The sequence below is a fragment of the Petaurus breviceps genome, unplaced genomic scaffold, assembly GCF_028583685.1.
Source record: "Petaurus breviceps papuanus isolate PSGF00001 unplaced genomic scaffold, PetGlider_PUasm1.0 90845, whole genome shotgun sequence".
NCBI classification, from domain to species: Eukaryota; Metazoa; Chordata; class Mammalia; order Diprotodontia; family Petauridae; genus Petaurus; species Petaurus breviceps.
In genome coordinates, this window is record NW_027187359.1 from 10,091,848 (window position 1) to 10,107,631 (window position 15,784).

A 15,784-nucleotide genomic window follows, 5' to 3' on the forward strand; every position below is an offset into this window, starting at 1 on the left:
AAAATCTCACTATTGCGTCCTACTGGTTAGCAGCTCTCCTTAGGAGCCCAAGATTGGACATAAGGAAACACAGGAGAAAAATCTCTGTCTGGTGTCAGAGGATTTGGGTTCAAATTCCTTCAGCACATAATTATGTGGCTTTGGGCAGGAGACCACCCCCCTCTCTGAACCTCAATTTCCTCAACAAAAAAAAGGGGGGGGGGGCAAGGTTTGAGAGCTTTAGATTTTCCAAGAACCTCCTAGTGGAAAGTCTATAAGGCCACCGCGCGCAGGCGCCCTGAGAGACGCCGAAGCCCCGCCCCTTCACCCTGGTCCTGTCTGGGCCAGCTTCCTTTCCACACACCCCGCCCAAGCTGGCTGCGCAGGCGCGCGGCCGAACACGTGGCTGCTGCGGGGCCAGAAGAGCAATGGCGGCGAGTGGCGGAGGCCGCCGCGACCCCCTGGCCCCGTCCGGGATTCCCTGTGCTTTCTCTCCTCGGGGCCAGCACTACTTCGCGTTAGCCGGTCCGGATGGTCACTTGCGGGTGTGGGAGACAGCCAGCAGCCGCCTCCACCAGGACTTTGTTCCTTCCGCTCACCTCAGCGCCACCTGCACCTGCCTGGCTTGGGCCCCGCCGCGGTCGCCGGCCAAGGTAAAGCTGGAGGCGCGGGAGCAGAGCTGGGGCGGGGGCGGGGGGGTGGGGGGACGCGGGCGCGGAGCCGGGTTGAGGGAGAGGGGCGCGAGGCCAACTATCGCCTGGAGATGCGCGGGGCGGGGGGTGGGGGGGGGTGCTATGGTGGCGGGGGCCAGCAGACGCAGGAAGGAGCGGGGCCTGCCGTGGAGCAGTGCCCGCCTGCCTGCCCCGGGAGGACCTCCGAAGCGGACGGGCCCGCCTGCTGCCGTTCTGTCCACGCGGCCCGCTCGCCACTCTCGCCGGCCCGTAGTTTGCAGCCACGCGTCTCGCTATGCCCACGGGAGTCCGACTCCATTAACTCCGCGTGCTCGGCCCGGACTTGTCGCAGCAGATAGACGTGAGCTCCGCAGGGCACTCCTGGTTAACCACGCCTCGTCCCGCACTGCCCCCCCCCCCCCCCCCCGGCATGCCACCCTATCGCAACCCCTTACCCAACCCGTCACCCGGGCTCAGGCCTCCTACACCTACCACATTGGAAACACGCTGCACGCCCCTCCCCCACAAGCATTCCCCTTCCTGCTTCTCAGTTTGTAGTTTTCCTCTCTTTTCTGTTAAATAAGGAATAAATTAAATGTAAATCCGGGAGTGGGAAAGGGGATCTTCCCTCCTTACCCGGAGGAACGGGAATGGAAGTAGCCCAGATCTGCCTCAGCTTAAAGGCCTTAAGTTGTGAAAGGCCCAACTCAGGTAGGAGATACCATTTGGTGGTGTTTGAGTCATCTGGCTGTATCTGCTGCAACTATTAAACCCACGTGGTGCATAATAGGTACAGTAAGAGCAAACTATCCAAGTATTTTTGAGAGGTTGTGACTTTTGTTATAACTGTTACAGTTAGTCAAGTCAAGGCATTTTTCTTAAGATCCTGCTATGCGATAGGGATACAAAAACACCTTTCAGCCTCAAAGCTGCTTGTTACAGTGGAAACATCATTGGCTCTGGAGTCAGAGGATCTGGGCATAAATCTCACTGTTACACTAAGGTGATGTTTGGCAAGTCACTTAATTTGCCCCTTCTGCCCCACAGTTCCCTCTGTAAAAAGGACGGGTGGAATGGTTTCTGAAGTTTTCTCTAGATGGATGATTCCTGCTTTCCATGAAGGGACATTTTCTGGGAGTAGGGAGAGACTGTGCAAAGAAAATTAAGGCAAAATACCCTAAACAACTGGGAAGATCAGAGAAGGCATTACAGGATGATTACTGAGCTAAACTTTGAAGGAAATAAAAATTCTAACAGGAAGAGATGATGGGGGACTGCATTCCAGGCACATGGGATGATGTCTCTTTAGGTAAGGATGGAACGTCAAGGTTCTTAAGTTCAGGAAATGTTAATAGTCCAGTTTGGCTGGAATATAGAGTTCATGAGGAGGACTAGTATGGCATAAGGCTGGACCAGTGGGGTGGAGCTAGGTTGTTAAAAGTCTTTAAATTACAGGCTGAGGAGGTTACATTTTATCTTTTAGGCATTGGGGCAGCCACTGATGATTTTGATTTGGCTAGTATGATCAGACTCAGATTATTATTTTTTTTTTTTGGCAGTTTTGTGGAGGATAAATTAGAGGTGAGACTAGAAGCAAGACTAGTTAAGAGACTGTTAGTGAAGAGCATTTGAACCAAGTTGGTGGCTGTGTAAATGGAGAAGGGGACAGATTCCATACATATTCTGGAGGTAGAATTGACTAGATTTGGCAACTTACTGGAAGGTGAGGAAGGGAATTGACAAGGATGGGACTTTATGAACCTAGATAAATGGCAGTGAGGAGATGGTTGTCCCCTCAAATGTACAGATTTGAAGGACTGGTGGGATTAAGAAGTGAGATAATAATACCTATGAGTTAGGCAGGGCAGGTTATCTTAATTTTATGGATGAGAATAAGTTATTTATCCAGTGTCACCCAGATAGTGGCACTACTATTATAATGCCTTTTGACATTGGAGTTGCCTTTTGAATGAAAGGTGTCAAAATCATAAGGTTTAAAACTGAATCAGTTTAAAATAAAATTGTAAAATGCTTTAAAAATAAAAATACACTACAACACAGATAATATTAATTTGTGGTTTTCTAAGTCAGGATGTAGTGGCCAGCAAGGATCCAGTTCTGTTTCATTTTGACTCAAATACATTTATGTATGGTTAAGACAATTTTGTTGCTCTTCAGTTCTTAACTTTCCTATATGTTTTTAGATTTCTCTTCAACTCTGAAAGGGGGGTAATATGATTAGTTCTCTGCTTAAAAACAGCAGACATTTCATCTTAGTCGGATATTAGCCGTTTACCTATCATGACCCTTAGCTTTTCAGTCTACTCTTTGCCAGTTAGTGTGTGTGCTTAAAGAGTGAAAACTTTTGATTGGACTCTGCGCTTTTCCTTTCATTCTAGTCACATAGACACCATTCTAGTTCAGGCTTTCTTTGCCTCTCACCTGGACTATTGCAGTAGCTTCCAGAACACTGGTATGGGCATAAATGGTCAGAATTGGTTAGAATTTGATAGGCATTCCAAGAATGCCTGTGTGTAAGAGTGTTAAAATATTTTTGGTTTAGTAACATGTGATGCATGTGCAAATTGATAGTGTCCTATCAATAGTTGATCCTGATCCTAGTTAAGATGGGAACTCCCTAGGTGGGAGGATATGGGTCTTAAGTTCTTAGGAAAGTGATTATTTCTTAATGTCCCTGGGTCATAGGAAAATCATAGATAATAGGCTTTAGAGTTGGATGGTCTAATCTGCTTTTTACCATTGAGGAAATTAAATCAAGTTTAAGTGACATGTCTAAAGTCACCTGGGTGTTAAGTAACAGCTAAAAATTGAACCCAGGTCTTCTGATTCCAAATTCATAGTATTTCCATTGTATAATAAAAACAATTTTTTTAAACACTTCAAGCTTGTATACCTTTTTGTACTTTTCATAGGCCCATTTGTGTCCATTTCCTGCTTGGGCCATGTTGGAATGAATTGGGGAATAAGGTTGGACAGGAGCAGAGGCCAGGCATTGTTCAGTTCAAAGAGGGTAAGATTGATACAGCTTAGCAGATTATTAACTAGGGTCCAAAATAACTTATACACAGAGGCCCCTAGAGATAGGTCCGACCATCCTATAGGAAATCCTGTTTCCACTTCCATTTAAAATTCCTTCTTAAAGACTTAAAGAGTCTCTTCCCTTCCTTCTGCACATTCTCTATCATTTGTATGGACATCATTTCATTTGGCCTGGGTCCCAACCCTATTGGCTTCTTGGAGGACATGGTTTCTCTGCTTCTAGTGAGGAAAAACAAGGTACAGCATTATGAAGACAGCATCAGAAGTCTGAGGACAGTATTTTCACCCTAGTACTCCAACTTTGCTGAGAGAGAAGCTCATTGTGAGCCAGAAGCAGGTATTGGTTCCCCCCTTATTCAGTCCTCCGTTCCAGTGTTTGGAACATCTTGTCAGTACTCATCCTTGAGAAGAAAATACTAGACACTTCAGATCTTGTAGTAGATTTCTTTATTATGATTCTTCATTCCACTAATAGTGGTTAGTATGTGAAGTAGAATGAATTTTTGTCTGGTATTTCTACTCAGACCTTTCCTTGGCATAACCTTGGTATTTTGCCTTATAGTTACTCACCTAGTTTAGGTTTCATATCATTTGAACTTTTCTTTCTTTCCTCCATTTCTATTTGATCCTAATTTAGAGGTTCTGTTGTTTAATCCCAATATTCTGACCTCCATTGTAGACTGCATGTTTCTTTCTCTTTTTGTAAATTGTCATTCAAGTGCTGCTTAAGGTATGGTACTTCGACAATCTAATGGCTGGAGCAGATTAAGTGCTAATCCCAGGGTGTAAGACTCCAATAACATAACTACTAGATAACAACTCTTAATTCTCCATATACATTTATTCTTACTCTCCAGGCAGTTATTTTTCTGGTCTTTTACTTGGGTCACCCTCCATACTTTTATAAACAGTCTCCCTTTCTGTCTAATGAATCTGATTTTGCAAGAAACTTTGTTAACTTAATATTTACCACCTTTGAATCTGTCTTACAACTTTCTAGCCTATTATCCTTTAAATTATTCATAATTATTTTAAAAATCTATATGTACTATTTGACTTGTGTTACCTTTTTTTAATAGATTCCACTAAAGTAGCAGGGACTCCTACTAATGTAATGGCTATTGGTGAATACTTTTGGTGTTTGGTAATGCTTAGACTAGGACAGTGATGAAAACATTAGACTTTATCAGTCAAGAAAACACTTAAAACTATTATTGAGTTAAATTGCGAGTAGACATGATGACCTCATTGCTTTGGATACTGGTAAAACAGAAAGTAACCTGAAATGCCTGGCTAAACTTAAAAGTTGCAGAGAAGCAAGTGTTAGTTTGCTAGTAAAATCTTTTTTCTTCAAGTATTTGTTGGGTTTTTTTTTTTAAGTAATCTATTCCTTCTACTACCCCTCTCTCCTTTCAGTTGAGGAAATTAAACAGAAGGAAAAACAAAGCCCTCAATATATAGCTGCCTTGTTTAATAAAACAAATTCTCTCATTGATCTTGCCTGAAAATGTCTCTTTTCTGTATTTTTAATTCGCTTCTGTTAGTCTGTGAGTTGTGTATTTCATCTTCATCCTTTTGGACTTGTGGTTTGTCATTGTGTTGACTAGAGTTCCAAAGTCTTTCAAAGTTATCTTTCTTCAAAATGGTATTATATAAATCATTCTCCTAGCTCTGTTCACTTTGCTCAGCATTAGTTCATAGAAGTTTTCCCAGTTCTAAAACTGTTGATTGCATCATTTCTTATGGCACAACTCCATTACACATTGATATATCACAGTGTGTTTACCTCTCCCCAATAGGAAGACAGTCCCCAAATTTCCAATTTGTGGCTACCATGTTAAGAGTTGCTAGAAAACTCTTTGTGGTGGCAAAGAATTGGGAATTGAATTGGTTGAATAAATTGTAGTATATGATTATGATGAAATGCTGTCCTGCTATAAGAAAGGACAGGGAGGATGGTTTCAGAAAAACCTGAGAAGACTTACATGAACTGATGAAGAGTGAAGTCAACAATATTATAACAATGATCACCTGTGACTAAGCCACTGTGATCAAGACAGTGATCCAGGACAATTCCAAAGGACCCATGACGAAAAATGCTATCTACCTCCAGAAAGAGAATTGATGAATACTTTATTCAGAATAAAGCATAACTTTTTTCATTTTGTTTTTCTAATCTTTTTTTTAATCATTATGGCTAATAGGGAAATATTGTTTGCATAGCTTCACATGTACAATTGGCATATTGCTTGCTTTTTCAGTGAATGAAGGAGGAAGGAGATTTTGAACTTAATATGTTTAACAAAAAAAAACCATCATAAATAAGTAAATGGATGGGCAGAGCAAATTAGTGAGTAAATAAAGAACTGCTATAAATATTAATCATACATGTAGATCCTTCTTTCTCTTTAATATCTTTGGGTTATAAGCCTAATAGTTGATGACTGGGCCACAAGCGCATTTCAGTAACTTTATGCACATAATTGCAGATTGGTTTCCAGAATGGCTGGACCAATTCATAGCTCCACCAATAGTGTGATGGTGTATTTAGAGCATTTTATTTGCTTTCTGCAGGGCAATTGGGTTTAAATGACTTGCCTAAGGTATCTCCACTAGTAAGTGTTAAATGTCTGAGGTCAGATTTGAACTCAGGTCCTCCTGACTCCAGGGCTGGTGCTCTATTCACTGTGCCACCTAGTCACCCCTAGGGCATTTGATAGCATGGATTTTTTTTTCTTTGAAAGTGCCTGCTCACATCCTTTAATGACTCTTAGTTTTGTAAGTTTTAATCCATTTTTTCTTTATCTTTATTGAAACTTGTTGCAAAGATTTTTTTCCATAGTTATGATGTGACCTTTTATATCTAGTTCACATCCATTTAGAGTATATCTTGATGAATGACATGAGGTATTGATCTAAAACTAATTTCTGTCAAAATGCTGCCCAGTTTTCCAAGTATTTTTTGTCAAATGGTGTGTCTTTCTCAGTAACTAAGGACTTTGGGATTATCAAACACTATGTTGCTATGTTTGTTTACTTCAGTATATTGTATACCTAATCTGTTCCTCTGATTAACCTCTCTTTTTTTCTTAAAACCAGTACCAAATTATTTTAGTGATAACTACTTTTGTAGTACAGTTTAGAAACTGGTGCCGATACTAACTACATTTTTCGTAATTACCTTGAGATTATTGACCTTTGTTCCTCCATGTGAATTTCATTATTTTTTCTGTCTATAAAATATTCTTTTGGGAATTTGGTATAGCATTGAATAAGCAAATTAATTTAGAAGGTATTGACATTTTTCTTACATTTATTATAAAGCATGTGATAGCTTTAATTAATAGTGGGAGTTTTCCTTTGTCACTGTCTGGTCTTTTCCTTCCTCCCCTCTCTAAAAAGAAGCTTTTATTGTGGTCTCTTTTGTTTAAACATTGCCATTGATTCATGACATCCTCTACTCTTTGAAGAATTACTTTGTAACAAATTTGTAAAATTAAATAAAAGAGAATATGTCTGACGTATGTGTGTCACATTTTGTCCCTGTAGTCCACCACCTCTGGGAGGCATGCTTCACCATCAGGCTGCTGAAATTATGATTGATCACTTCACTAATCAGAATCTTGAAGTCTTTCACTGTTTTCTTCTAGGTCATCTTGTAAATTTTCCTTCTCGTTCTTTCCACTTTGCTCTAATTTCATTCAAATTTACCTACATTTCTCTCACTTCATAATTATCCTTTTCTTGGAATGCAGAAAATTCAAAGATTATTTTTTCTTAGAGGAACTGGGGGAAGTTGCCCATGCTTCATATATTCTTCCATGCCTGTGGTTCACTTGCAGGTCACACTTATGAAGTATTTCTCCTGATTTAAACAGAGAGAGGTCTCTTGTAGAGTTAGTGAAGTGTAACTTTTTGCTTCTATTTAACTTCACCTCTTACTGGATCCAACTTTGAGAAAGAAAAGGCTCATTCTTTTTGTGTATGCCATTACTGGCACATAGTTGGCATTTAACAAATGCTTATTTCCCCCTTGTTAAATGAGGTTGCCTTCAGATAAAGCCCTAGCGGCCAACCCCCACACTTCAATGTAAAACTCTTAGAAGCATTATTTAGGTGTTTGGTTAGATGGCTTCATTTTTCTGTGTATTTGATTCTTGTCTCCTTAGATTTGGCTTTTTGGTGATAGCAACTATGATTCTTTTTGATTACCCAGAGTTCTTAATGCATTGGATGTTGTTGGCTCTGTACTGAGCACTCAAGTTAAATTTCTCTTTGTATAAAATAGATAATTTTATTACTGTCGTGCCAATGAAATATTTACAGTTCCCACGATCACAATAAAGACCGTGACTATAAGTATCACATGACATTCGATTGCAAAATATAAGAGAACAGAACTGAAACATTTATCTAGACACCAGAAAACCGAGTCCCAAAACCAATAAGCTGATTCCATCATAGTACCAAAGATATTCAGAAGCTGTAATAACGCTGAGAGGCACAGCATCTTTCAGCCTTCCCACAAACCAGTACAACAAGATCAATATTTACTCACAAAATTCTCTATCTCCTTGCTTGAGCTCCTCTGCCCCCCCACAGTCTGACTAGCTCTGAAACAGCTTCCTGTGGGCTCTGCTTCCCTTTGGCAAACTCCTCCCACCACAGGCTCCATGTGACTACATTCAACCTATCAGGGAGCAGAGTTTACTTTCAAAGCAGGGGAGGTCTTTAAACTCCCCTGTAGGTCTATTAAGGGGCAGGGAACATCTTCAGATTCCCATTACAGTTACTTATCCATATCTCACAGAAGAATGGAATGTAAGTTTTATGGTTTTGTACACATATAATTAGATTCTAATGAGGTACTTGCCCTTTGTGGCTGGCTCTCTTCTCCCTGCTCCTGACCTGAGTGAGCAATTAGTAGGCACTTCATAAGTGCTTGTTGAATTCATTTCCAGAAAATAAATAGAAGATGTGGTGATATGGTTGTTAATTCCAGAGATTTTCAAGTATAATTTAAACCCTCCTTTGTTGAAGGAAGTACCTCTGGCTTCTCTTTAAGAGAATAGAATACTTCCCTTTGAATTCAATCCTTCTGAAGGCTGTACAGTTTTGGGAGGGGGAATCACAATTTGAAGGTTGTGATACTGTGGAAATAATGTTGAATTTGGAGAATGAATCCCTTCAACATAGTACCTGTGTGGCCTTGGGCAAGTCATTTCACCACCTTAGTTTCCTCATTAATAAGGGAATGGAAATAGATGACCTCCAAGGTCCCTTCTGTGTGTTAAGGTTTTAGACTAGCTCTCTCAACATCTTTGCCCTTTCCCGTTTTCTTTAGGGAGTAGTGAGAGTAGTAATAAAGAAGCCACCCCCTGGAGGAAATAAGGGAAATGGGGCAGGACTGCACAAAGAAGAGGTAAATAATTGGGGGTTTTGGTGGCAGCATGGTACAGTAGGAAAAAATATATTCTGTGGAGTGAGAGGCCCTGGTTTTGAGTTGTAGCTATACTACTTGTAGCCTGTGTGACCTTAGGCAAATCACTTAATTTCTGTCTCAATTTTCCTCATTTGTAAAATGAGGGGGTTGGACTCTGACTTTAACTTTACTTCCAGTTCTAAATCTATGTTCCTATAAGTCTGGATTCAAATTTCAGGTGACCTGGGCTCAAGTTTTGACTTTTGTCAACTAGTAACTGGGTGCATGACCTTAGGAAAAATCACATTTTGGGGGCCTCAGTTAACAAAACTGAGCTACGCTTTTGTTTCTCTTATTAGAGCCACAGTGTAAGGCATGCAGATGCAAAAATTTTTCAAGACTTGGAGAATTTGTGATCGCTTTGCCCACATTAGAAATACTACCTTGTCTTATGTTAATTATTCTTAGGGCCTACCTCTAAGGAAAAAAACAAACATATGTCTGCCTTCATTAGATGTGATTCTTCAACTAAAACTTCCCATTAAAACTGACATTTTTCATTGGTCACCCTTAAATTACATTTGCCACAGCATCTTCAAAGATTGTTTTCTTTAGAACACTGTTGCTAGATCAAAACTTTGTGACCCTTCATCTACAGATACTCAATACAGGATGTCCTCAAAATCTTAGTTTGTATATGCAGTGCATTGCTATCCTTGGATTTTCAGTAAATACATTTATGCATTAAAAAAACAAAAAGCATTAGAGCTGTAAGGAATCTTCTGGGTCCCTTTCCAACTGTTTGTGACCCAAGGTACTTTAGGTTTAGGAAACCCAAAAGTACTTTAGGGTTTCCACTTCGGTTTATCTTTGGATTACTGTGAAGTGACTTTTTGCCAGCAATGTGTGGGAAGGCATAAGAAACATGTCCATCAGTTAAGGTTTCTATATTTTCACCCAGTAGGGGTCCTTCCTTCTGTTAGCTAATGGGTTTTAGCATATTTAAACCTTCTGTCCACTTACCTGTTAGCATCTTATCTTAAAAATTTTATTCAGGACTGCTTGAAATACTATAAAAAGTTGTGGGGGTTTCCTATTTTGTTTTCCAGGAAGGTCCCCAGAGGAAAAAACGGAAATCTGAAGCCGTAGGAACCAGTGACCAGGTTGACCTATTGGCCATTGGTACAGCGGTTGGCAGCATTTTATTATACAGCACAATAAAAGGAGAGTTACAGAGCAAACTAGTAGTAAGTATTCTTTTTTTAACTTAGCATAAGGAACTCTTATGGTGTTGTTTTTGGTCTTTATCTAAACTGGAATATTGGAGTAACAATTTTATCTGTCAGGGAGTTGAGGAGGCAATACTCTTTACTCAACTTTTACAAGTATCAGATGGGATAAATGCTTGGAGTGTTTTAAGAGTAACAACCTTCAGATTATATCATGGGATCAGTACAGTTTTTCACCCCAATTTCTTATATCTTATGTGTCTGTAACATTGTATAACCATAATTAACATTCCTCTTAGAATCTTTTTGATAGCTTTTCTTCAGTATTTTGAGTTTTGATGTTTAGTCTTTGAAAATTGGTAATCCACATGTGTAATTAAAATCTCACTAGAATGACTCCCACAAGGAAGCTTTTTGATTAATAAAGCTATTTCTCATGTTAATTTGGATAACATCCAAGTATACCAGATTTAGTACTATGAATGATGCTGCACATTTGCTATTTGGTCTGTGAGACAGCTGAGTGATACTTGAGCTCTTGCCATTTTCTTTAATCCTACCTTCTAGGGACAATTACTAGCTCACTTTACACTTTATAAATATGCTGTATATCCTTTTACCTCTTAATATTTTAATCACTTGATGAATCTATTTAAACTCACTAATAAAATCAAACAACCAAAAATGTCTGGGAAATAGGAAGAAGAAAGGAATGGAAATATGTGGTATTTTTTCTCCAGCTGGGTTAAAAAAATTTTTTTTCTCTTTCCTGCTTTACTGAGAATCTGGGAAAGAACATTATTTCATCTTTGGATTTTTTATGAAGTAGGAAGGAAATTTTTGTCAATATTTATTTTAGGAAAATTCTCTTCTGCAAAGTATGTTGGATAGTCTATGTGTGGTAACTTATTTTTTTTTTTAAAGCAATAGGGGTTAAGTAACTTGCTCAAGGTTACATGGCCAGCTATTTCTGTGTGTGGTGCTGAGTATCTGAGCCCGCATTTGATCCAGGTCATCCCGACACTGGAGCCGGTGCTCTTACTCGCTGAGCCACCTGGCCGCCCCTGTGTGGTAACTTTTAACTGGCAATAAGATAATACCATTTCTGTTTATTTTGGATAAGTGGTAATTCCTTATTTAAAAACAGTTGACAAACTTTTACTAAGGAGGGGATAAACGCTTTGGATTAGTGATTCTGTCATATAGATTACTTGCATATATAAAGAAAACAGTCACTGCTCAGTTTTTATAGTCATTTGCTGAGGAGATTGTGAGGACTGTTGGGGATTTACAATAAATATCTTGTTATTTATTAATTTTGTCTTTTGAGGGCTCTTATGATCTTGAATTGTTTGGTTCCCCAATTTGTATCATGGTGTCTGTTGATGAAAATATATTCTCTTGTTTAAAACTTTATAAGAAATAAAGTAGCTATACAGTAGGCATAGAGATGTTTTCTTTGATGTTTTGGGGGAAGAGAAGAGTGACAAGATAGGGGAAGGAGGAGAGTGAAGGATGGAGAGGAAGAACAATAAAGTAGAGGTAGGAGAGTTGAAATAGTGGCCATCTCTCCCTCTTTACCTCTTCCTGTAGCTCCTCTTCTCAGAGACCTGGTAGGGGGCAGAGGAGTGCTTCTACTAGTTATGCAGTTTAGTGTCCATTGGTACTAAGTTAAGTTTTCTAGACAAGTTACATTACATCCTTTTTTTCCTGAGCCGCTATAGCCATAGAATCATGAGAAAAATGAAACTTTACTTTCTGTACATTGTAATACTTGGACTGTAGAGTCTTTGGGAGTAGGGGGAGGGGAAAATTCCAAAATATGACCCAATCTATTGTAAAGGAGCATCCTACTTAGTATTGACTACTGTTGGTCCTCCTTTTACTAATATCCGTTAAAATTGGGAGCCTGATCAGTGGTGTTTTTACTTACTTCGGAATTTTTACCCTCTGGAAATGTGCAATCCATTGGAACCATTTAAGATTAAAAATACAGTTTTTGATGGCAAGCCGGCATCCATAATTTTCAAGGTCTTTTTAAGATGAAAAAAATGGTATCGATTTAAATTGATTTGAAATATTGTGGGGGGGTTAATAGTTATTTGTTTTTTGTTTTTAGTATGTAGCTCGTGGAAAATTCATTTTTTAAGAGGTAGAAGAGAAGTTAGGAGTTTGGTAGAATGTGTTTAAATTCTGCTTTTGAAAATTGTTTTTCTTTTGAAGTTAACAGCATGATCTTTTAAAAAAATTTTTCTGAAAAATAGTGCTTTTTGTTTTTATGTCAGTGATTTCTGGATATAATTCTGCTTTCCTCCTCCCTCACCCCAACAATTTATGCAACAATCTATTTTAAAGTTTATACAATAAGATAAAGTCTTAAGCATTGTTTCTTTGTATCTCTCAATATATGTATTTACTGTTTTTTTAAAAGAATATTACTGTTGTTTACTTATAAGTATTTTGCCCTGTTGAGAGCTGGTCATAGGCTATCAGATTTTCAAAAAACAATTGGATGCTGTGTATATTTTAACTTGGAAATTAGGGTGTTATAAACCTAGTCATGACAGCTAGGGGAGAAAATATATTGCTTTCTTTTGTAGGTAAGTTAGTTTTTAGGTGTATGAGTGTTGATTTATTTAAGTAAATACTTTGTCTTTTATATTTTTCTTCTGCTTAATTTTTTTCCTTCTCCAGAACGGGGGACATGACAGTAAAGTAAATTGCATACAATGGCACCAAGATAATGATTGTTTGTATAGCTGTTCAGATGATAAACACATTGTGGAATGGAATACACAGACTTGCAGAGTAAAATGGTAAGTTGGTTCTGTTTCAAAAGAAGGATCCCAGGACTGCTTAGAATTGAGTTAGAGTTTAAGAGATCAACAAATAATACATGTCATTGTAGCTCTGCTCCATGTAGATCTCTTTGTTAGGTTTTGCAGGGGTACACCAAAGTTTAAGATATATACCTACTCCCAAGGAATTTAACATCTAGTTGGAAAGAAAGGAAGAAGTCTTTAAAAGGCAAATGACAGATTAGAAAAAGCTTTCTCAAGCCCATGGAATGATATATACCAATAAACACTGTGAATTCAGAGAAGAGAGAGAAATGTTTTGGCACAATCTGGAAAGGCTTCATTGTAGGAAGAAGGACCAGAAATAAGTCTCAAAGGATAATTAGGATTTGGGTAATTGTGCGAGAATGGGGTTACCCCAGTGATGCAGGATGATGATGAGTCCATTTTTGTAGTTTGGGAGATTTGGGAGATAAAGTCCATAAGGTAGGTGGGAGTCAAATTGTAAAAGACTTTAAATGAAAAATTGGGAAGCCACTGAAAAGTTTTGACTGATAGTGATATTAAAGTTGTGTTTTGGTAAAAAAAACAATCTGGCAGGATGGATTGAAGGAAAGAGAAGCTAGAGATAGATTAATTTAAAGAGGCAATTACTGAAATGCAAGACTTTGAACAGGGTCTAAGGCCCAAGGGAATCTGGCCTCGAGGCCACATATGGTGCTCTAGGTCCTCAAATGCAGCCCTTTGACTGAATCCAAACTTCACAGAACAAATCCCCTTAATAAAAGGATTTGTTTGGTAAAACTTGGACTTAGTCAAAAGTCTGTACTTGAGGACCTAGAAGGCCACAGGTTCCTCACCTCTGAAAGGTAGTCAAAGTGGAAAAGTGAGGGACAAATATGAGAAGTATTTTGAAGGAAGACTTAAGAGGACTTGGTGGCTGAAGGAGAGAGTGTAAGGATGAGAAAAATACGATATCTAAGTTTCAAACCTGGGTGACCAGGAGAATGATAGTACTACCAAATAGAAATAGGGAAGTCAGGGAGTGCCTCTTTGGAGAGCAATATAATGAATTTGATTAATAATTGCCCACATAGATCTAGCCCTTTATTGTTTACCAACAACTTTCTCTTATAACTCTATGAGATAGATGCTGCACACATTGTTTATCCCAGTTTTATACATGTGGAAACAGCCTTAGAAAAGGGAAATGAACGCCATATTGTGTCATGAATCCAAGAGATGAACCCATGCCTCCTGGATCCAAAGTAGTACCTTTTTGGGGGAGGGGGTGGTTCAAATCTGTGATTTCATTGGCAAAAATGGACTCCTGGAGGAAATTCCCTCTGCTAAAGCAAATCAACAACTGATTCACAGCTCATAGTCTTATAATCCTGGAACACTTCAGTAACTCATCTGAGGATCACATCCAGTGTATCCAAGGTGGAACTTGAACCAGATCTGCTTGACTTGGAAGTCCTTATACATCCTTCAAGTAATGCTTTTCTCTGGTGATTTTCCCACTGAACCTTGTTGTCTTTTGGTTTTAGCTGTGGCATTTGACAGTCTGGGAGGAGGGAAAATGGGTTCATGGACAAAGTTGCAGGTTTGGGAATCATCTGTGAAGAAATATAAGTTGGACCTGTGGGAGGAAGGTCCCTTAGAGAAGGGGTGGTGAAGAATAGAAAGAAAGGAACAGAACTGAGTCTTTGGTAAAACTGAAGGAGCAAAGAAAAGGATCCACTGAAAGACAAGAGAGAGGTACAAGTAGAATGAGGATAGTATCCTGTCACAACTGCCAGTGGGCGTGGGAGAGACTCAAATCAGTAGTATCAAAAACAAACAAGAGAGGAAAATGAGGCCTGAAGGGAAAAAAAACCCATTTGACTGACTTGGAAGGTTTTTGTTGGAACTCCTAGACTAGATTGTAGTTGTCAGGGGAATATTGGTTACAAGAGGCCAGATTTTAGTGGATTTAGGAGACCGTGAATAGTAAAGGAATTAGAAATTCTGTGGTATATAAAACTTAATTTGGCAGTGAAAGGATCACTACTGTATAGTCTGAATAAAAGAACAACTGTTTTCTGGATATAGCTTGATAGGTTTTTTTTTTTTTTAAGGTAATTTTAGGTATTCAATTAAAGACTTGTAGCATACACAGTTTGAGGTAAAAATTTGTTCTACTCAAAGCATCTTAATTTTTAAAAAAAATTCTAGCATTTGTTTTTACATCACCTTGATTTCCAAAAAATATCTCTTCCTTCTCCCCTCCCCAGAGGGTCTTACCTTTTAAACGGATTAAAAAAAAAGCAGATCCAGAAAGCTAACTAACACATCAGCTAAAGTCTGAGAGTAAATACAAAATTTCATACCCATAGTCCCTCACTTCTACAAAGAAGGGAGTATGTCCATTTTCTCCAAACTTGTAAATTATAATTATGCATCATTCTGTTTCATTGCAAGATGCTTCCAAAATTATTTTAAAGAGTACCAAAATCTTTGTGAAGTTACTAAAAGTGTACTGCATGTGAGAAAGTGTTCTAACAATTTGGTTAGTTCATGGTTCTTGTGAGGGATAACTAGCACTGGCTGCTTCTAGATGTAGAGATGACATGACTTGGCTCA

At 38.9% G+C, this 15,784-nt stretch overlaps 1 protein-coding gene across 2 annotated transcripts in view; it reads left to right on the forward strand.

Annotated features, from left to right (window-relative positions):
• Positions 1-344: 344 nt before the first annotated feature.
• Positions 345-15,784, forward strand: part of WDR43 (WD repeat domain 43) — a 45,909-nt gene continuing 30,469 nt past the window's right edge. Inside the window, exons 1-4 of one of the 2 annotated variants that reach the window (XM_069072127.1) lie at positions 345-632; positions 9,055-9,132; positions 10,242-10,379; positions 13,056-13,177. In XM_069072127.1, the coding sequence (XP_068928228.1) occupies positions 408-632; positions 9,055-9,132; positions 10,242-10,379; positions 13,056-13,177 (563 nt within the window). In that variant the 5' untranslated portion in view covers positions 345-407. The remainder of the gene's footprint in view (positions 633-9,054; positions 9,133-10,241; positions 10,380-13,055; positions 13,178-15,784) is intronic. The other variant, XM_069072128.1, reaches the window with a different exon arrangement.